Source organism: Ursus arctos, unplaced genomic scaffold (assembly GCF_023065955.2).
Source record: "Ursus arctos isolate Adak ecotype North America unplaced genomic scaffold, UrsArc2.0 scaffold_31, whole genome shotgun sequence".
Lineage (NCBI taxonomy): Eukaryota > Metazoa > Chordata > Mammalia > Carnivora > Ursidae > Ursus > Ursus arctos.
Window position 1 is genome coordinate 3,928,239 of NW_026622997.1, and position 22,524 is coordinate 3,950,762.

The 22,524-nt window shown below is 44.3% G+C and overlaps 1 protein-coding gene across 8 annotated transcripts in view; it reads left to right on the forward strand.

Annotated features, from left to right (window-relative positions):
• The window catches only part of RIPOR2 (RHO family interacting cell polarization regulator 2), a 221,709-nt gene that overhangs the window by 95,415 nt on the left and 103,770 nt on the right, over positions 1–22,524 (forward strand). For 2 of the 8 annotated variants that reach the window (XM_026511263.4, XM_026511264.4), the window contains exon 1: positions 15,202–15,577. The exons of 3 other annotated variants lie outside the window; for them this stretch is intronic. In XM_026511263.4, the coding sequence (XP_026367048.4) occupies positions 15,352–15,577 (226 nt within the window). In that variant the 5' untranslated portion in view covers positions 15,202–15,351. Of the gene's footprint in view, positions 1–15,199; positions 15,578–22,524 lie in introns of those variants that run through there. 3 more of the 8 variants (XM_044388672.3, XM_057304844.1, XM_026511267.4) reach the window with 3 other exon arrangements.

The following is a 22,524-nucleotide window of genomic DNA, read 5'->3' on the forward strand; positions in this document are numbered from 1 at the left end:
GGAAGGAGCTTGTCAGGAAACGAAGGAGGAGCGGGAATATCTTAGTCTGGAATTCTCCATTTGGTCCATCCAAATGGACCCCGAGCACGTAGGTCTTGCTGGGTGCCAGACAGGGCAGGCTGGAAGCTCATCTGAGGTGGGCTGGGAACCTGGGCACGAAGAGTTTTGGCATCTTGAGGGCATGTCTGGGACTCATCTCTGCCCTGCAGTGTTCACACGGTACCCAGAGCCGAGTTTCTGAATTTCTTGGAGAGCTGAAATTTCAAATCCAGGAGTGTCTCCGGATAGTCTCCCACAGAACCTCAAAGCACAAACAAACCAAACGACAAACACCCCTCCCTGCAAAAAGGAGATGCCGTCTGGACGTATATTCCTTCCAAGAGAAAAATAGTCTGCCCTCCCCTCGTGCTTTTTCTTTTTCCCTCCTTCTGTTAGCAAACCCTCTTGCTCGACCCTAGACCCCAGCAGAGAAAACCAGAAACAGACAAGACTCTTAATTCATGCTCTTAACTAAAATCCATGGTTTTTATTTCTTATCACACCTTCTTGAGGCATTGATGAAGGCGTTTTGCAGTGACCGAAACATCCCAACTACCAGAGCCAGCCCAGAAACACCCTGATAGCAACGCAACGCCTAGAAGACCACAGCCTGCATGTCCCCTTCCCTGCCCATGACTGTGAGCTGAACACATACAGACTCCCACCCGAGACCACCACCTGTGCCTGCTGTCTTGTGCATATGCCTCACACACACACACACGCACACACACGCATACACACGCATGCCCACGACTTCTCCCTGTAAGACTCTAGGTGTCCTCTAGCCAGCAGAGAAGTTGGATATAAAAGCTTGAGCCAGCCCACTCCCTCAGCAGCTGGCATCCAAAATTCATCTCTCCCGTTCTCTTTTCCAAACCCTCGTCTCTGGAGTTATTGGCTTCTCTCACAATGAGTTTTTCCGAGTTTGTCTGTAACGGTGTTGGCCAACCTTAGCCAGGAGTTGTGCTTTCGATTTGGCCCCCACCTTGGGATTCCCCAGGAAGCAACAGTTGGCCAGGGCACCGGGGTTCACTCAGTCGTTTCCTGAGTTAGCGGCTGTGATAGATGGATTGCGAACACTTCCTTCCTTCCTCTTTGGGTTTTTTTTTTTTTTTTTTTTCTGGAGTGTAGCCATTGAAAGATCTTCTGACCCAAATTATTTTTCTGTCCTCTGTAAAATCATAAGTCACTGCGATATATATATTAAAAAAGAAGCCATGGAGGGAAGAGTTTTCAAAAACATGTGGCCCAAATCAGAACATAACAAATCCCAAATTTCAAATCCCTCTGTTTTGTTGCCATCCCCACAAAGAAGAAATATTGAGGCTAAGAAGAAACAGGTCAGGAGATAAATGGGTCCCACAACCCGTACGACTAGTACATGCACAGGGACGGAGCTACCTCTATGGGCCCCCGGCTGATATATGCTTTTCCAGGGTCCCCTGCCCCTGGTTCCTGGCCTACAGGGCCTGCTGTGGTCCTGCCCTGCTTAATGTGGGGTCCGCACCAATGGTCTTTAACTGTCTAGGATTTTGAAACCCAAACAAAATTTTGGAAAACTATGTACCCTTGCATAACTAAAATTTTTTATCATTAACTTTTAAGTTACAAAGGATATCTAATATAAATATATATATACACACACACGTATATATCTCCATCATCCACATAAAAAAAATAAATGATCATGTTCTTTGAGATTTGGGAATGTTCTACATTTTTCCTTTCTCTTGCTGAATTCGTATTTCCATTCTGTGACTGCCAACCCAATGGAATTTTATCCTGTCATGGCAACTTCTCAGATAAATTGTCAATGTTTCATTTTATACTTGTCACAAGAGAAACACCCCTGAGAGAGCTACTGTAACTATTCAGTAACTAGTAAGACTTTTAATAGGGGAAAGAAATGATATTTAGATGATCATTAATATATTAGACTCTGTTTTTTTTTTTTTTTTTTTTTTTTTTTAGACTCTGTTTTTTTTTAAGAATTTCTAGAGTAAGATCATTAGGCTTACTCTAAGACTGTAACTTAGGCAGATAGGATCGATCAGTATTTCAGATGGATTCTTATTTCATTAAAATCTATTAGAAAATTGATGGTGTATTTTATTAAACATGCTGGATACATTCCAGAAGGTGAGGGTGATTCTACCACTCCAAGAAGTTTTACTTTGGCCCAAGAATTGCACAATTTCTCTTCTTACACTGTAATGCATTTTTATACTTGAAAGTCTTCTTCAAGAGATGACTGAAAACATCGGGTCTATAATGTTTTCTTAGCACTGAGTCTGCCCTTACCCCAAGGAGCATATCACACCACAGAGCACATCCGAAACTCAACTCAAATCACAGTGAGTAGAAACTGAGTCCTTGGAAGTTTGTCAGTTGCCCCAGCTAACTACTCCAACAGTAACAGGCTAAACCTCATTAACATCATTTGTGTTTTGGATTCTTCAGTAGATTACAATGGTGGAGCTATACTGATCTACCTAGTCCTCATTCATTCTTCCACTGGCACACATATTTTAGGGAATTGGTAAGATTTCTAAAAGCAGGCAGTAGTCATGGGTAGAGACAATGCCCTTCCCTTTCACTCATCCCCTCATTCCATCCCATCCACCCATCCCATCCACATAAGGTTACCTAGAGCATCAGGCATAATGCTAGGAATGGAGATGAGAGGCCCTCAGAGACTTGCTAGCAGGGCCCCAATTATAATGTGGAATAATACATGAGGTGCTCATGCGCGAGATGCCTTTGGAGCACAGAGGATGGGCACCTGACTCAGACTGAGGCCCGATGACCACACTCATCATGCTGGCATCAGAGAAGTAGGTAATCATTAAACCGAAAGCAGTGGGGATGTCAGGATGAATTTCAGAGTTTAGATTTGGCAAAGTGGGTGAAAAGTGGAGTCACTTATTAAGATAAACAATTAAGGAGGATACAATATCTGCCTGGTCCTCAGCCCCTTCTATGGAAAACTGCCCTACCATACACTCTTATTTTAAAATACTTTATTCAGATATAATTCACTTACCATACAATTCATCCATTTAAAGTGTACGTGTCGGGGCACCTGGGTGGCTCAGTTGGTTAAGCATCTTCCTTTGGCTCAGGTCACAATCTCCGGGTCCTGGGATCGAGCCCCATGTCTGGCTCCCTGCTCAGCGGGGAGTCTGCTTCTCCCTCTGCCTGCACATGCACTCTCTCTCTGTGTCAAATAAATAAATAAACTCTTTTTTTAAAAAGTGTAAAAAAAAAAAACAAAAACAAACAAAAAAAGTCTTCTTCAATCATTCTATCACAAATCTCTGCCAGAAAAAAAATATGCATATGTATGTATAATTTTCCTGCAAATAATGGCTTTAAGCATTAAAATTTTGTCTGGATAGTTATTACAATTATTAGTAGTACAAAATTGATCATAACAATACACACACACACATATGTGTATATATACCATGACTTCTTTCACCATAAAATCAAAATTCTGTTGGAACTGTATCTCTTATTGAGATGGACAAAATTGACTTTATTTTTCAGTTAATTCATCTACCCATAGATGAATATTACTTTTTGTTGTAGTAAAACAGGAATTCATTATATATTCTTTTTTTTTAAGATTTTATTTATTTATTAGAGAGAGAGAGTGAGCAAGAGAGTGAGAGCACAAGCTGGGGGGGGAGGGGCAGAGGCAGAGGGAGAAGCAGGCTCCTGCTGAGCAGGGAGCCCAATGCAGGACTTGATCCCAGGACCCTGGGATCATCACCTGAGCCAAAGGCAGATGCTTAACCGACTGAGCCACCCAGGCGCACCTTGTTATATATTCTTATGTTTTGTTTCCATAGGTGTAAGCACTTAGAAGCCAAGTTCACATAAACAAATAAATGAGAAGGGAGTTTATTATAGCATCGTTATCCAATTCTTTGCACTAAATAGATATTCTCTAGTGCACAATTTTAATCATCTCATCACTTCTTTTACGATATTTTTATTAATGTCTGGGGATTAGAACTAACATCTTAATTTATAACAATCTAGTTTAGGGTAATGCCAACTTAATTTCAATAGCATATAAAAACTTTGCTCCTGTATTCTTCCACTCACTCCTCCTCCTCTGTGCTGTTATTGTCATATAAATTAATCCATCAACACAGATTTGTAATTATTGCTTTATGCAGTTGTCTTTTCAATAATGTAGGGGGAAGTTACAAAGAAACAAAAACAAAATAATTAAGCCTTTTTTATTTACCAGTGCAATGACCTTGGCCAGTGTTCCATATCTTTTCTCAAGGCTTCAAGTTACTGTCTAGTGTCCTTTCATTTCAACCTGAAATGTTCCTTTTACTATTTCTGAGTCACATCTATGCCATATTTCTACTATAAATAAAATTCCTCATTTGTTGTATATCTGAAACTATATCCATTTCTCCTTCATCCCTGAAGGATAGTTTTTCCAGATACAGAATTCTTGGTTGACCTTTTTTTTTTCTCTTTCAGGACTTTAAATATGTTATCCTCTGTTTTCTGCCCTCTGTGGTTTCTCATGAGAAATCACCTGTTGGTCTTGTTGACGATCCCGTGTATGTGATGAGTCACTTCTTCCTGCCTTAAGACTCTCTCTTTGTTTTTGGCTTTTGACAGTTTGGTTATAATGCGTATAGATATGGATATCTTTAAGCTTATGTGGAGTGTGTTGAGGGTTTTTTTTTTTTTTTTTTTGATGTATAGATTAATGCTTTTGAGCAAATGTGGGAACATTTGGCCACTACTTTTTTCAAATATCCTTTCTGCTTCTTTTTCTCTCTCTCCTCATTCTGAGTGATAGATAGATATCTGAGTGATCGATATATCTCGGTGGTGTCCCACAGTTCTATGAGGCTCTGATCATTTTTCCTTACTCTTTGTTCCTTCTGTTCCCCAGTCAGGATAACTTCAATTGACCTCCCATAAGTTTACTGATCCTTTCGTCTACCTGGCCAAGTCTGATGCTGAGCATCTCCAGTGAATTTACTTTAGCTATACTACACTTTGCATCTCCAGGATTTCTATTTGGTTCTTTATTTTACAATTTCTATATTTCTTGTTAAACCCATTTCTATTACCTCCCACCCTCCACTTTGGTAACCACCAATCTGTTCCCTGTATTTATGATCCTGCTTATTTATTTGTTTAGATTCTACATATAAGAAAGAGCATGTGGTTTTTGTCTTTCTCTGACTTATTTCACTTAGTGGGATGCCCTCAAGGTCCATCCATGATGTCACAAATGGCAAGATTTCATTCTTTTTCATGACTAATATTCCATTTTAGATAGACAGATAGACAGGTGTAGATATGTCCTACAACTTCTTTACCCATTCATCCATCAGTGAACACTGACTGTTTCCATATCTTAGCTCTTGTGAATAATGCTACCATGAACATGGGGGTGCATCTATCTTTTCAAGTTAGTATTTTTGTTTTCTTCTGATAGCCTCTACCTTCTTGTTGATATTCTATATTACAGAGACATTATTCTCACATATAGTTTCCTTTAATTCTTTGAACATATTTTAAATAAATAATTTAAAGTCTTTGTCCCAGTAAGTCCAACATCTAGGCTTCTTCAGGAATAGCTTTTACTGATGGCCTTTGTTTTGTCTTGTTTTCTGTGTGTGGGTCATAGTTTCTTCTTTCACGTCTCATAAATGTTTGCTAAAAAGTGGACAATTTAAATAATGTTATGTGGGAACTCTGAAAATCAGATTCTCCCACCTTTCTAGGGCTTTTACCACTGCCTTCGGCAGCTTCAGTGTTCACCAGTTGCCTCTGACTATTTCCGACAAGCAGGTCCAGGGGAAAGGCTGTTCCCACTGGGTAACTCTGAGTCAGGTTAAATAAAGACAGCTTTGCCAATGGGGTCTTCCAGGGAACCAACAAACAGATCAAATCGTGGCATTTCTGGGATTGGGGTCTTGAAACACCAACCACATTCTCTAACCATTCCAATGACTGCCAGTCTGTTTGCCCTGTGACTTGAGGCTCTTGGTTTCCAATGCTACCACAGAGCTAGGGAGGAGGAGGTGGGAATAGTACAAATCACCATTTTTTCCCCCAGTGTTCCTTTTTGCTTTTGCAGAAGAGATGGTTTCTGAAGATCCCTTCTCTACCATCTTCTCTGATATCCCAGCTGATTCTCCCAGCTTTTTCTCAATCGTATGCTAAAAATCTCATAATGACTTAGCTCCAAAAATTATGCTTATTCATCTATCAGTAACAACTCAATGAGATCCTCTTTCCATTCTTTGAAAAGAGCTAGCTGTGATTTGCCAAAGGATTGAGTCCCTGTCATTTAATGTCATCGATGTTTTCAATAACAGTACTTCATACTGTCCCTTGGGTTGGTACCCAGTGATTTATGTACCACGGAGCAATCTTCCATCACAAGATTTAGGATGCGGAGAGGTATGCCTTGCTTTCTAAGTTCAGAAAGTCACACTTTCTCTTCTGGCCTCCTTTCTGTGAACAGAAATGCCCTTTTGGGTCTAGAGTCACAGTCTAGGAAGGAGCATTGTAACTCCCCCTAAAGCCTCCCCTAAATTTCCCAGAGACATGAAGGACTGGTTCTCCCTGCTTTCTCAGAGTTCCCTTTCCTCACCACTTCTGCATCTTTCTACAGATCCCGTACCAAGAAAGTGGTCCTGAGGTTAGGAAGGGGAAGGAGAGGTGCACTGTACAGTGATCCCTGGTAACTATTCTAAGGTGTGTTATAGAGCCACAGAGAAGGATTTCCATCTCAATTCATGTCATCAAAACCCTAGGTGGTAAATGCTATTATCGGTGGAGTCATAGGGTTTCTATACTGGAGAGGCTTTGGAATTACATTTTGGTTGAGACAGAGGGTAGAGACCAGGGACTGAGTCTTGAAGTTGTATTTGTGTAGTTAGCACAAGGTATTGGGAAAGAGTGTGTTTTAATTTGGAGCAGCTTGAGGAGAGAGGGCTGAATTCCAGATTATTATTCGATTTTGCAGAGTCAGATTCAATAACCTCAGTCAGAGAGCTGGTGTAGCAAAGCCAGGATCGAAACTCAGTTCTGCCAAATCCTAGAACCAGTGCCTTCTGTGCCATTTTATAAAGTCACTAGTTGCGGGTTAACCATTCCCAGCAGTCAGACCCTTAGCCCAAGGCTATTCCTTGCACACCATACCCGATGTGAGTTTTGCCATGGAGACCATTTTTACTGGGCTCTTCTCCCTCCTTCCAGAGCAGAGTGAGCAGATATACTCACTGGGTTGTTACCCTCACTGTCTTCAGTCCTACTGAAGAGAACCATCCCGGGCTTTGGTCAGCCTGTTCCACAGCCTTCTCCAGCACCTGCCACAAGTGACCCCAAGTGTAGATACACCAAATTTGGGGAATGCGTGCAGGAAGGCTTCCAAAGCCTCTGGGCTGTCATCTGACAAGGTGGGAGCTCCTCTTCACAATCGGAAAACTAGAATGTCATTAAAACCCCTGTTCCTTGAGTCTCAGCACCTTGGTTGTGGCATTCTGCCGTTAGACACATTTTAAGCGCATTTTTACAGGCCAAGGTACCCAAAGAGAAGATTATTTCTGGCTCTGTGGTTTTTTTTTTTTTGGGGGGGGGGGTTTAACCTTCTTTTTCTTTCTGGATTCCAGCCACTCCTCAGTTTCAATTCCTCTCTCCTACTTGGTTCTCCTTTCTGTTTCTGGACATTTTACCCCTAATTATTTCAGATTCTTCTCCCTGCTCTGAAGTGTTTGTATCTGAAAATCAAAAAGACTTTCTAGAGAGACTGGGAAATTCTCCAGAAGTGGGGACAGAGAAAGGATTGTGACGTTCATCCTCTATTGGAATGAAAGCCCACATTGGATGATGACATTTTCCCACTAGTGTGGCTTCCTCCTTTAAGCATTTCACAGATGGAAATTTCTTTTTCAAAAGGGCAAGCCTTGTGAAAAATGTTTAAAATTAATAAATAAATAGTTGATCATTCTAAATTTTCATGCCACTAAAGAATATTGTGTTGGTGCTTCTATGTTCAGCGCAACACATGTACACTTACACATTTACTTAAACGTTCCCACTGGGCCTGAAATATACTAGACATTTATCATTATTTTTCAAAGGGATAGATGAATAAATGACTGACTGAATGAATGAATGAATGAATGACCACAGGAGCCGGAGAGTAAGTTCTTCAAAGCAAGGACGAGGACTCACATGTCTTTGAAATTTGAACACCTAGGATAGCACAAAGTGGGTACCAACTGTTTAGGGTAGCATAACAGCTCCGCCAAGTTCCCGCGCCTTTGACCTCGACGAAGTTCTATTGTTACACTTAGCCCAGATTGTCCCAAATGGTCTTTGCACGAAAGCGTTGGCTCATACTGGCTCATTCTTCCGTTTGTTCTCTACCCCAGATCTGATTATCAGAGCTGTTTGCCTCAGTCCCTGAAAAAGCAAGGTCCTTTAGTTGTTGTTCCAGACTCACCTCTTCCGAGTTAGTCGAACTACTCCCTGTAAACAACACCCCTGTAGTTCCCCCTCCCTGATTGCCTAGCTGCAGCCAATGAGCTTCCCTAGCCTTGGTCCTTCTATTCTAGTACAGATTTGAGGAGGCTCAGAATAGGCCACCCAAAAATATGCCACATTGGCACTGGGATTATTTTTAGCTGACAGCCATTGAGAAACACCAGACATAGGAGAACTCTCTGCCCTCTCCCTTCCTGCCTAAAAGCAGGGCAGGCATTCCCCTTTGCAAAGGTCTGCTCTCTCCCACTGGGGTGACTCTGGAATGACTCTTGACCACTGAAGACAGTTTTATCACTGGAGACAGTGAGATGAGTGCACCTACCGATGGAACTGAACAGCCCTTACTGGCCACGCACATCCTAGTCCCCTCTCCAACTTCACCACCTCTAGGAGCCCAGACCTCCCCCTTCTCCTTTGTCTGGTCACTGATCGGATCTTATCACTCTTCGTTGAAATGATGTATAGACCGAGTCAACCACTTCTCTGGGATTTCGACTTCTTTTCTGCGAAGCCCCTCTGCATATAGAAATGTTAATACAATTTCTACGCCCTTTCTCCTGTTAATCTGTCTTGTGTCAGTTTAATTCACAGGTTCCCAAAAGACCTAAAAGGATAGAGGAAAAGGGTTTTTTTCCCCCCTATAGATTCTTAGGTGAATTCCTCAGTAAAATTTTTGCCCTCTCGTATTCAATTCACACTAGAGCTTCCTGCCATATATTCGTCACTGTTACTCATTTAAAAAACGCAAATTGATCAATGACTTTCTTCCTGGTAATATCCTAGGAGGTTGGAGATACTAAGTTTAAGAGGAAAGAGGCCCTGCCCTTGAAAAGGGAAGGGCAAGGGGGAAACAGGTACATAAATAAATAAGTGGACCAAGGAAGTAGGACAAGCATTTCAACCTGGAGATATCAGAGAAGGCTTCATGGAAGTGGTAGCCCTTAGAGCAAGCTCTGGAAGATGAGTGGATGTGTCCCAAGTTGGGAGGACAAACAGGAGGTGGGGAGCCATGTCAGGAAAGGTTTGGAGTATCCACAGCTGGGGAGCTGTGAATGGCTCAGCCGTCCCTTATGTTTTCCACGTGTGAGAGACTCTGTGATACGGTGAGTGGGGGTAAGGCTGGGGCTTGAGTCAGATATCGGCCCCACCGCAGGAGGCATGACCTTGGGTGGGTCGTTTTACTTCTTGGGCCTGGAAGGAAAATGAAGATAATAATACCAATTCCACAAGGTTGGTGTGAGAATTCAGTGAATCAAGGGACTTAGAACTATGCCTGGCATTATATAAGTGTTAGCTGTTAATTATATATTTTCTCCATTTTGCCCATTTTTGGCATTTGTATAAATAGAATCATTTTATATTTTTTTGAGATGTTTTTAGTCAACACTGTTTTTTCTTTTTTTTAAAGATTTTTTATTTTAGAGGGGGGAGGGGCAGAGAGAAAGGGAGGGGGAGGGGGAGAGAATCTCAAGCAGACTCCCTACTAAGCACAAAGCCCGACACGGAACTTGATCCCAGGACCCTGAGGTCATGACCTAACCCAAAACCAAGAGTCAGATGCTTAACTGACTGAGCCACCCAGGTGCCCCAACACTGTGCTTTTGAAATTGATTCATATTGTTACTTGCCTCTGTAGTTCATTAGTTTTTCGGCTTAGCCAACACATCATGCATATACACCTTATCTCTGTAAAGTGAGTGTGGATTTTGGAGAGCAGGGACTGTATTTCCTATATTCCTTGCTTTCAAGGCGTTCTCAGTGGCATTAGTGGTTTGTTCTTGGAGACTGTTAGCTGTCTTTTTAGAATATCTCATCAGAGAAGACAAGACTGGGGGGAACTTACTGAAGGTTGTAGAGATTTTGCACCAAGCGTGGTGACCGCCCATTCCCCACCCGGACTGACGCTTCGATCAGAGAGATGGCCCCACGCTGGCCATGAGAGATTCGAGCTGGGTAATTATGACTGGTGTGTTTAGTGTACCCTGTGCTATGTCAGTTCCTTTACATGAACTCTCCTATTGAACCCTCAGAACAAGCCGAAGGAGGACGTTTGCCGAGGCTGCCATAACAAAGGACTCCAAACTGGGGGCCTTCAGTAACTAAAATTTGTTGTCTCGTAGTTCTGGAGGCTGGAAGCCTAAGATCAAGGTGTCGGCAAGGCTGGTTCCTTCCGGGCGAGGGGAATCGGTTCCATGTGTCTCCGTTGGGTTCTGGGGTTTGCAGGCCACCTTTGGCCTTCCTCGGCTTGTAGATCTCTGCCCTCATCTTCGCATGGTGCTCTCCCTGTGTGCGTGATTCTGTGCCAATCCCCCTTTTTTATAAGGACAATTCATATTGGCATTAAGGGCCCACCCTATTCAAGTATGACCTCATCTTTACCAATTATACTTGCCTTGACCCTAGTTCCAAACAAGGTCACCTTCTGAGGTGCTGGGGTTAGGACCCCCACATATGAATTGTGGTGGGATTGGGGGGGACACAGTTAAGCCCATAACAGGAAGATACAGAAGAGAAGCCTACAGAGATTGTGCTAAGTTGCCGATGTGGAAAGGCTGGGGGGCCCAGGGTTAACATGGTGACCTGGTGGCTCTGAGATGGGAGGATGGAGGTGGCACAGACCCCAGGAGCCACTGGGATGCCGTGGTGACCCATATCCTCTGCAGCCCCCCCCCCCCCCCAAGCTGTTCCAATGAGAGGTGACAAGGTGAGCTCTGGAGCTAGTCAAACTGGCCACTCACCAGCTATGAGCTCTTAGGAAAGTTATCTAAGCTCTCAGAGTCCCATTGCTTCATCTGTGAAAGAACAGCATCCCCATCATGGGGCTGTAAAGGGTAAAGGGCACGGGACGATGGGTAAAAAATGTGGTAATGGTCAAAACTGACACCCTCCCTTCCTCCCAGCCAGCGTGAGCCCAGATTTCCTACATTTGGGCCCGTTGTGTGTGTGTGTGATAAAAACAACATAAATTTACTCTCTGAACAATTTTTAAGCCCCGTTGACTGTATATGTGTTGTTGTGCAATGGATCCCTGGAACTTTCTCATTTTGCATGACGGAGACCCTATGCCCATCAAACAATAGCTCCCAGTCCCCGCTCCCCCTGGCCCCCAGCAACCACATTCTTCTTGTTCCTATGAATTTGACTACTTTAGATGCGTCATAAGGGGGGGGGGGGTCACGCAGTATTTGTCTTTTTGTGATTGGCTTATTTTATTCAGCATCGCGTCCTCAGGGTTCATCCATATTGTGGCGTGTGACAGACTTCTTTCTTTTATAATGAGGAATACTATTTACATACATATATATATCTCACCGTCTTATCCGTTCACCTGCCAGTGGGCATGTAGCTTACTAGCGCATCTTGACCATTGTGAATAATGCTGCAGCGAACATGGCAGAGCAAGTATCAGTTCAGGATCCTGTTGTCAGTCCTTCTGGATATATACCCAGAATTAGGATTGATGGCTCAGATGGCATCTGTTTTTAATTTTTAATTTTTGAAGAATCTCCATACTGTTCCGTGGTGACTGCACCATCATACGATTCAGATCCATTTTTATTAATTTAAGTAATTAAGTACAGCGCTTGACCAGAAAAGTCATTTGAGTGGGAACGGGGGTGGGGAATGGTGGGAGGAGGGTCAGAAAGGAGGAAAACGAAGGAGAGCTAGAGACGGCGTCCTCTCCCGCTGTCTGCCTCCGGCTGTTTCTTAAGTGGAGGGGGGACACTACTGACCTTTGGGTCTGGACAATTCCTCTTGAGCCACTGTCCCACACATTGCAGGAAGGTTACCAAGGCATTAAACACCAGTAATATCCCCAGTCATTGTGCAACCCCAAACATTCATGTATTTCCAAACTCTGCCCTAGGGACGGTCCCGGCCCTGGTTGAGGGCGATTGGAGGTTCCAGCAGCCCCCGAGCTGCATGCTCTCTTTGGGAAGCCCACAGCAACCAGCGCGGGGGTAAGCCCAGGCTGGTGCCCAAGTAGCCCTTCATGACCGTCGGACTCTAGAATTGCTCTGTTAGCTAACATGCAGCAGGGAGGTACTGGAGTCAGAGGGCTGAAAGCCGTCGGCGGAAGGGAGGAGGGGGAAGGGAAAAAGCGGCGAAGGGATGTATAAGCAGCAGTTCCCACCAGTGAGACACCCAGCCGGGTGTTTCCCGAGAGTCCCTCCTGTGAGCCGGTTTGAGCGGGTGTGGGGCTGAGGACCTGTGCAGAAGGCCTCCTGAATTGTCCTGAGGTTACCTTTAGCTCATTATAATACAAAGATCTCCTTCTGTGGGCGGGGTTTTCTACCATTTTTTGAGCACGCGAGGTATGTGCTAGCGTGTTGACTCGCTAGACTTGTACAACGGAGCCAGAGTGCCCAAGTAACAGAGTACGTGCGAGCTCCCCAGTGTAAACGCAAGCTCCTACCCCTGCCCCCTAACACACTGAGTGGAAGCTTCCCATGCTAACCTCAGGGGGGATGGTGCTTTGAGAGCTAGATCCCTGTCGCCTTACTTGTAAGAGTAATAAAAAGTTCTTTGCTTCCAACACTTCTTGGGTTGTGTTCAATTTAATGCACCCCAAGTGACAAATCCCTTGGGTCTGGTTACACTTTGCCATGGCTGGACTTTTGCAGCCCCGTTTCCATGCTCTCCCCTGGGAGAAGCTGGTGTAATGTCAAGGGTGCAGTTACTAGGGGAGGAGACAGGTTCTGAGCTTGCCGAGTGGCAGTCTCTCCAAAAGCACTCAGTAATTCGATGAGAAACCACTACACACCTATTAGAACGGCCCAGATCTAGAAGGCTGTGAGTACCACGTGCCGGTGAGCATGTGGGGCGATGGGAGCACTCGTTCACGGCTGGTGGGAACGCAAAATGGCACAGCCACTTTGGAAGGCAGTCTGGCAGCTTCCTACAAAACTTCACATATTCTTATCCTACCAACCAGCAATTGTGCTTCTCAGTATTTACCCAGTGGAGGTGAAAACTTATGTCCACACCAGTGCCTGCACATGGGTGTTTCTGGCAGCTTTACTTGTAATTGACAAACCTGGAAGCAACTGAGATGTCCTTCAGGAGGGGAATGGGTAAAGGAACTGTGGTCCAAACAGACAGTGGAGTATTAGGGCTAAAAAGATATGATCTCACAGGCCATGAAAAGACGTAGAAGAAATTAAAATGCGTATTACTAAGTGAAAGAAACCAATCTGAAAAGTCCATATTCTGTATGATTCCAACTATATGACTTTCTGGAAAAGGCAAAACTATGGAGACGTTAAAAAGATTAGCGGTTGCCAGGAGGTGGGGGGAGGGTTGGGTGAAGAGAGAGAGCACGAAGGGCTTTTAGGGCTGTGGAACTACTTTGTATGATACTATAATGGTGGATACATGTCATTAAACGTTTGTCAAAATCCATAGAGTGTCCAACACCAAGAGCGAACGCTGAGGTAAACGGTGAGCTCTGAGTGATTATGATGTGCCGGTGTAAGTCCATCAGTTGTAGCAAATAGCCCTCTCTGATGGGGGCTGCCGGGGATGGGGGTGCGGCTGGCTACTGGGAGAGGCTGACCCTGCATATGGGAAAACTCTTACTTCCCCTCAATTAAGCTGTGAATCTAAAACTGCTCGAAAAAATAAAGCCTATGAAAAATATATTTTTAGGGGCACCTGGGTGGCTCACTTGGTTAAGCATCTACCTTTGGCTCAGGTCATGATCCCGGAGTCCCAGGATCAAGCCCTGCATCGGGCTCCCTGCTCTGCGGGGAGTCTGCTTCTCCTGCCCCTCACCCCACTCTCATGAGCTCTCTCTGTCTCTTTCTCTCTCTCAAATAAATAAAAATCTAAATCTATATCTATATATCTGTATCTATATCTATCTATCTATCTATCTATTTATATGTATATTTTAAAACCCTACTCAGTAAATAAAGTTGCCAGAAGTCAACACTGGGGGCTAACAACTCTTCATCATTATCTCTATTCGCCTTTTCTGAGCTTCTGACCGCTCTGAAGTCTTTCCAACACAACAGAGAGCTCTGGGAGCCCCCAGATGAAGTTGCAGTATCACTCAGAGACCGGTGTTTGAGCAGCCACAGGGAATCCAGCACACTCTGGGTAGTTCCATACAGGGATGCCACCCTGTGCTCTGTGAAACCGTACTGGCTGGTGACCCCTCCCTCTGGGAGGAGCTGCCTTTGGCATCCGTTTTCTTCTTTCTACCTTAGTGATAGTCTGAAGACCCAGACTGGGTCAGTACTGTGAAATGGAAGCTGTTTGGCCCAAACGAGTTATCTACTGCTTGGCCGTAGGTTAACTGAGCCCCTAAGAACCTACACGTGGGCTGAACTCGGTTTACACATTTGTAAGTTTCTCCTCTTCAAATGCAAGAGGTTTGCAAAAAGAAAGAAGGCCACTCTGACGAGTGAACTAGAAGCTGGGTCCCCCCCAGATATCTCTCGGGTGTGGCAGAGGGGCTGGCTGTGCTTTCGGAGAAATTGTCATGGAAGCAAAAGCAAGATAAGAGAAATGGGAACGCCCCCCTCTCTTTCAAGGCTACCCATGGTGTTCAAGTTCATAAGAAAGTTTAAAGCCTGCCTTCCTCTTTAAGAAAACCTGAAAGTTGTAGCTTTGAAAGAATTCACTGCACTCAGACTTTATAGTGGTGTCTGTGTTCAGGTCCAACCGGATCTGCAGCCCCCTTCCCCCAGAATTCTTTCTTCTGGGGGTGAGACTTACCCCACGTGGAATGCACTCTTTGAAAGGCTCACGGAGCCTATTCACATGAATGAAGCTGCTTTCCGAGGGCAGATGCGGAAGCCGCCTTGCCTTCCGGAGGGCTTTCGCAACCTGCAGCCCGGGAGAGGAAATTGCCCCGGGGAGCACTGTTGTCAGTGGGGACTGTCCTGGCTGTGCTCCTGCTGTCACCCGCTGACTGTCCTCTCCAAGATGCAGTATCTGGACCCCGAGGGGCTCCTGGGCGAGGAAGAGGATGATATTTTTGGTGAAGGTAAATGTCTTTCTGGCAGGAACCGTTCTGATCTACTTTGCTTAGCTTCGAACCTGTTGTCCCGCTGGGGTATTTTGGAAGCATCCTGGTGGTTCTGGGTATCAGTCTAGGTACCAATGAACACAAGGCAAAGCAGGACGCAAAGGAGTTGAATGGTTCCTCCGGATATCTTTTTTTTTTTTTTTTTTAAGATTTTTTATTTATTTATTTGACAGAGAGAGACAGCCAGTGAGAGAGGGAACACAAGCAGGGGGAGTGGGAGAGGAAGAAGCAGGCTCCCAGTGGAGGAGCCTGATGTGGGACTCGATCCCAGGACTCTGGGATCACGCCCTGAGCCGAAGGCAGACGCTTAACGACTGAGCTACCCAGGCACCCCCCAGATATCTTTTTTTTTTAAGTCGTGACTAGATCAATGTTTAGGGTAGGAAATGAGTGCTAAAGTAGTCCCCTTGTCCTTCTTCTGTGCTCTCTTGCCTAACACGTGAAGGGAAGCGTGTCATGGTGCTTTGCACACTGCAGAGCTGCCAGGGAAGCAGTTGGATAGATGGACCAGGATGGTTCTCCCTGGTACCATGTGGCTTTCACCTGTAGTAGCTGCCTCTCCCCCTTCTGCCTATACCTTTGGATCTTTTTCTCTTCCTCAGGTGTATTTGGCACCCCAAGTGTCCATGCCCCTCCTTTTCTTCCAGCTGGGATGCGAGCTTCTGATACCTACCGGCACCGTGTAGTTTTTGCCTTATTTTGCGGTTCTTCCACAAGCAGACCTGTGGGGCGGGGGTTTGGCTGTAAGGGTTGTGATTTTCTGTGGCTAATCCAGTAACCTACAGAAGTCTTGTGCAAATGCTGCCAATGAGATGGGACCATAGGCAAGAGAGCTTTTCTAGAACTTGAAATTGTCTAAGTAAACGGTAATCTGGACTCAGGGACCTCATCACTTTGGTTGATTTCCATAGTAAGTTTTTGAAAACTCTATCAAGTAATTTTTTTAAAAATGAGCACTAGTAAAATTTTGGGTGACTACTCAAGTCATACAAATCCACTGAAGAAAAATTACAGGGTATACATAGTAAGACTCCTTGGCAACCTACTCATCTAGGCTGTAACCACTACCAATGTTTCCATGTCTTTCTATTATTTTGTTCTGGTCTCAGGAATATTTAAAATCGTAATATGAAGTTTTATCATAACTGAAATCAGGTTTAAGAATACCTACTTGAGGGGCGTCTGGGTGGCACAGCGGTTAAGCGTCTGCCTTCGTCTCAGGGCGTGATCCCGGCGTTATGGGATCGAGCCCCACATCAGGCTCTTCCGCTATGAGCCTGCTTCTTCCTCTCCCGCTCTCCCTGCTTGTGTTCCCTCTCTCGCTGGCTGTCTCTATCTCTGTCAAATAAATAAATAAAATCTTTAAAAAAAAAAAAAAAGAATACCTACTTGACTTCCTTGACGTTTGCCAAATTTTCAATCTGTTGCTTTACTTTGATGACAGGTAGTTTAGAGCCACGTGAAGGTTGACCTTAGATATTTACTCCCTGCAGGACTTAAAAAATGTTTACAGCTAGGAAGATAAGCCTAGATTGGACGATCTGGTGATTTTTCACCCAACCCCCCAGACCACATTTCTTTGCCCCAAAGCGATTCTTTCTGTGTCTGACTATGGTGCTAAAGAGCGCCATCTGTAGTCCGATGCGCGACACTACGGTTTATGCGCGGCCCCACCCTGAGGGAGAGTTAGGACCGCAGTAAAGCAGGCGTGGTGACCCTGTAGGATGTCCCCCGTGAGCATCCCTGATGATGGTGATTATTGCAACCTCAAAAGGCGTGGTGAAGAGTCAAGTAGGGAGTCAGACAAGATGCAGTTTCAAATTCTCATGTGCCTCGAACTCCTTTTGTGACTTAGGCAAGTTACTTACGTCGCTACGCTAACCCTATTTTCTCAGCACTGATGTGGGACAGTAACACCTGTTGGCTTGTACAGATCGTCTTCACAGTAGATTCGTAATATCTGCATTGCACTTCACATGTGACATGCTTTAGACTTTCTGGACTGAATTTCTCATGGAACTTGACCTCCAATGATGAGAGAAGGAATCCTTGTAAGTCCAACATCCAGTGTATTTTATTTGGTTCTCCGAGTTCTGGCTCATGTTTGTCTATTTCTGTGAGCGCTGTCTGGCTAGAGCTTCATTTGAACAAGTTCTGTTGGGGGTGACAGTCAAGAGTTTCCACAGTGGAGTTAACGCTGCTCGGGCTTTGCCACTTAAATCACTCTGTGACCGTGAGCAGGTTACTTCATCGCTCCGTGCCTCAGTTTACTCACTTGTAAAATGGAGTACCGACCTCACAGGCAGTGTGCAGATTAAATGTTGTTCCAGGGAAGGGCTTAGGATAGTGCCTACAACATAGTAAGTGCTCAATAAATTCTAATTTCTACTATGGAATAGAAGGTGATGCCCAGGAGTTTTTTTCACATGTTGGGTTAATCGAACGTATTCAAAGTAGGACTGATTTACAGAACTTCAGCTTCATAAACCACCGTTCAGCGGTATGACACGGCGAAAATGCACCAGACAAGTTGCTGGCAGCTGGATCGGAGCGCTGGCCCTGACATCACTTGGGTGTAGGGTCCCGGGCAAGTCATGCCATCTCTTTGAGCCTCGCCTTTCGTCTAAAACAAGAGGGTGATTACACATTCTTTAAGATTTCACTTTTAAAATTTCAGTGCTCTAGGACTTATCTTTCCTGCATGGTGCATGCATCTCCCTACAGGAACTCACGCTTGCTTTGTGTTTCATCCGTGCTTTGGGCTCACTTAACACGCCGAGGAGAGCAGAAAGCTTTCGGTACAATGAGTTTTCTCTGACATAATGGAAGGAAAATGCCCAGGAGCTTGTTACTAAGGCAACCATATTTCCTTGCAATGGACACGTTTTTTAAAGAACCCTTTCCCCCTAAAGGAACACAAATTTAGAATTTAGGTCCATTTGCTCAAAAGTATTTATAAATTCATTTAGATTTATGGACCACATAGAGATCTGGGGAGAAAAAAAATGAGTCTTGCTCACAATGTTTTTTAAACTGCCTTTCTGAGATCCTGTTTGTTTTAGCTATTGTTTTCTGTGGTTAAAGAAAATGCTAAGGTTCACAGAATTAAGAGGCACTGGTGTGTCCCTCCGTGCTTGTTCTGGGGGAGAGTTGCAAATGGTTAGTGAGAGAGAGAGAAGCAGCCATCCACCTACCCTCCAGAAATCCCGATATTGTCTCCCCTCTCTTCTAGCCTCTCTCCCTCCCTCTCTCTCTCTCACACACACAGCACCTCAGGTTTGCTTTCCAAATAACCCCAACATCATCATGCCATTTAGAACACGGTTGCTATCAGATTTTATTCTTTCCTGGGAGAATGGTCGATTTGATTACCAAGGTATGGAAAAAATCAGTCATTGGAATGAGTTGCTCTTTTCCCATCGTTATTTCAAATTTATCAAATTAAAGGGCTTTCATCTGTTTTTTCACTGTGCCTTCTTGACAGCTAGGCTGGTGTATGTGAATAGAGGTAGCTGGATGGACAATCATAGTAATGAGAACTGTAACAATTCTGGTGGTGATCAGAATAACAATAGGAAACAGTGTCATGCACAGCGAGGGCCCTTGGCCAGCTTTCAGGAGCAGAATGGAGTTCGGTGTGGGAGGAAACAGTTCCCCCGTGGTGGTGGGTCGCTGGTTCTGCAGCCGAAAATGACTCCTTGGCACCAGTTAAAGCTGCTTCTTTCCTCAGAGCCACAAGTCACCGCCCCATTTTCAGCCCCACTCAGCGCTCTCTTGTCAAGTGCAATGGTTAGAATAATAACACACCGCGAGTTCACAGTTACGAGTGCAAAGTTTTTCTCGGGCTGCTATATTCCCTGGACACTCACGTGCCTTGTAAGACTTTGCTTCTAGAAAGGCCGCAGGACACAGCAAACTTTTTGCGGGACCTTCGAATGTTCTCCAAAGCTGTTACAGAACAGGGCATGAGAATACTTCTGTCCTAGGTCACTGTGTCTATGAAAGCTGTGTCAAGCTCCCCAGAGGAGGAGAACCCTCCAGGATGAGGATGAACGGGCAAAAGGGAGAGCATTCAACCAGCAGCTGTGTGTTGCTTTTGGACAGACCAGCAGATATTTAGGAAAAAATACCACTCGCTTTGAACCAAACCTCGCTCGTTTCCTCAGGCCAAGTAAATTAGCACATTTTTCCATCAAAAGGAATTTCAGTTTCGAGAGAGCAAGAAAACTGCAAAAGATTTATCAAAGAAAAAAAAACAGACTGTAAGTAGAAGAGATGCTCACTTTCTGTCTATACTGCTTATGAAGCCGAGGAAGAGATTTTTTAATAGGGAAACAATTATGCAGTCTACTCTAATCTGGCATATTTTGATGTTTCCTGAATTATATTTGCTCTTTCCAAAGTTAAGAAAGAAAGGAAGAAAAGATTAAATTAACGATATGTACAAAACCAATAAATCCTAAAAGTTCAGAGGTGAATTCATACCCTCTATAGAAAAAGTATTAAGAGATGGAACATAGGGGCGCCTGGGTGGCTCAGGCAGTGAAGCATCTGCCTTTGGCTCAGGTCGTTATCCCAGGGTCCTGGGATTGAGGCCCACGGTGGGCTCCCTGCTCATCAGGGAGTCTGCTTCTCCCTCTCCGCCTCCCCCTGCTTCTGCTCTCTCTCTCTCTCAAATAAATAAATAAAATCTTTTTTTTTTTAAAGAAATAGGACATAAAAATATACGCATCTTGGCTAGGAAGAGTTGGAGAGTTTTGTCTGACTATGCCACGCTTTATATCATAAATATAATAATTTGTATTTAGCTATGTTGGACCTTTCACCAAAAATCCATATCTGGGGTTCTCAAGTAGACCCAAGTAATGGGATTGGAAAATGGTCAGGAAGAGCTGCCCTAGTTTCCTGAGTTGAAAACAGTTGGTCACTCTTGGCTTTCGTGATTTGCCAAGAGTGCTTGGCTCCGCTTCCAGCCCTCGGAGTCCTGGAGAAATGCTTTCCCTCCTTCGTTGGTCACAGGTTATGGAGGAGATGCAGACCTCCCCACAGTAATTCATGCCTCTGGGACCTATGTCTTGGATGATTGCAAAACATTCCCTTCCCATAGATGTCTAGGAAGCTTTCTCTGGCTGGTGCCAAAGAGATGGTGTCATTTCAGGGGCACAAACAAAAATAGCACATTGCACTAAAGCTATGTAGGCTGTTTTAACCACGAGTGCACCCCCCCTGATTTATGGCCTCCAGTGACCTCAGAGTGACCTATTTAGATCAGGCCAAAGCCAAAGGGGCCCAATAGCACAATAAAGCATTTTAAATGCTTATCTCGTATCTTCATGAGCAGGCAGCCAAGTCCTTTTAGGAATGATATAAGACATACTCAAGTATGTCTTTTATAGGGCATGAGAACGAAAATTATAAGCACACCCATTTATGTGTGGCAAAAAAAAAAAAATGTTTTTAAGCAAAAGAAGTGTGTAGTTGTTATGACCAAAACAGAGAAATAACCTGGTGGCATTGTCCACCCCCCATGGCAGTCACTTCACTTCCTGAAGCAGCATATGTATTAGAGATGTGGCTTCTCCACTTTACTGTCCCTCATGTGTTTTATTGTGCTTAGCAAGTGTCAGCTTATTCGACTTCTCATTTATTTTTGGACGGCTAAATTTTGCCTATTGATTGTTTGCCAAACAGCTGCGACGTTGAACAAAGATGTTGGTGATTCAGTGGGTTTCAGAAGAGATTTTAAAGAAGGAAAAGGTATTAGCTGAGTCAAATGGAAATGACTATTTCCACTACCAGAAGGACAGAGAAGAGTTAGATGAAGAAAAAAAAACAGTGACTGGTCCTGGAAAGTAAAATGGAGAGAAGAAAGTACACCAAAAATGCAGGTGCTGGTGGGATTTTTTTTTTTTTTGTAAGATTTTATTTATTTGAAAGAGAGTACGCGTGCATGGTGGGGGAGGGGCAGAGGGAGAAGCAGACTGCCTATGGAGCAAGGAGCCCAGTGTGGGGCTGGATCCCAGGACCCTGAGATCATGACCTGAGCCAAAGGCAGATGCTTAACCGACTGAGCCACCCAGGCGCCCAGGTGCTGGTGGGATATTGAACATACTCGGTGTGTTCCAGACTAGCCTGGCGCCTGGTTTCTGGGGAGGCTGAGATGTGGATGAAACTGGCTGACCGGGAGGGGGATGATTCCCTAGTATGCTTCCACCCTGGAGCGAGGGAGGAGGGATCTGATCAGAATCTGAAGTGTTCGATCCTTGTGGGTAGACACACCAGGTCATTTAAGCTGAAAAACCACTTTGTGCTGTGTAGACAGAGCATATCTCATCAGGCATCTAGAATTTCCCTTCCAGGAAAAAACAATCTACTTGATCATTTTTAGATATTTTTAAGAGAAAGATTTTGACCTACGCTGGGATAGCAAAAGGCGGGTATAATGGCCAGTTTTACTCCGGAAGACAAATTAAAAATAATTTATATTACCATCACTCTTACGTGAACTTCCCGCCTCTTACACTTTTTCATGCTTTACCTCCCTAAGCAAATGCTTCAGGCAGAAGACACAGAAAGGTCAATGGTGGATACAAAGTAAGAATTTGAGAGAGGGAAAAAAAACACTGTGTGTACTTTGTAAAGATTGTCAGTAATAGATAACCTAGCAAACAGAGAAAAAGATCTGATATTTCATCTTCTTCTGTATAAGAGGTGTAGCCCTAGGAAATAAACATTTCTAAATAAAAGAAAGGATAAGTTGCTGCCTTCTGAAAAGTGGTGAGATTATGGTGTCATCTTTTCATTGCAATGTTTTCCTTCTTAGTCTTTGGATCATTGAGGGTTAAAAGTTTAAACATACCATACCATGCAAACAGCAACAGGGGAAAACCAGCTGGACTCTTCTC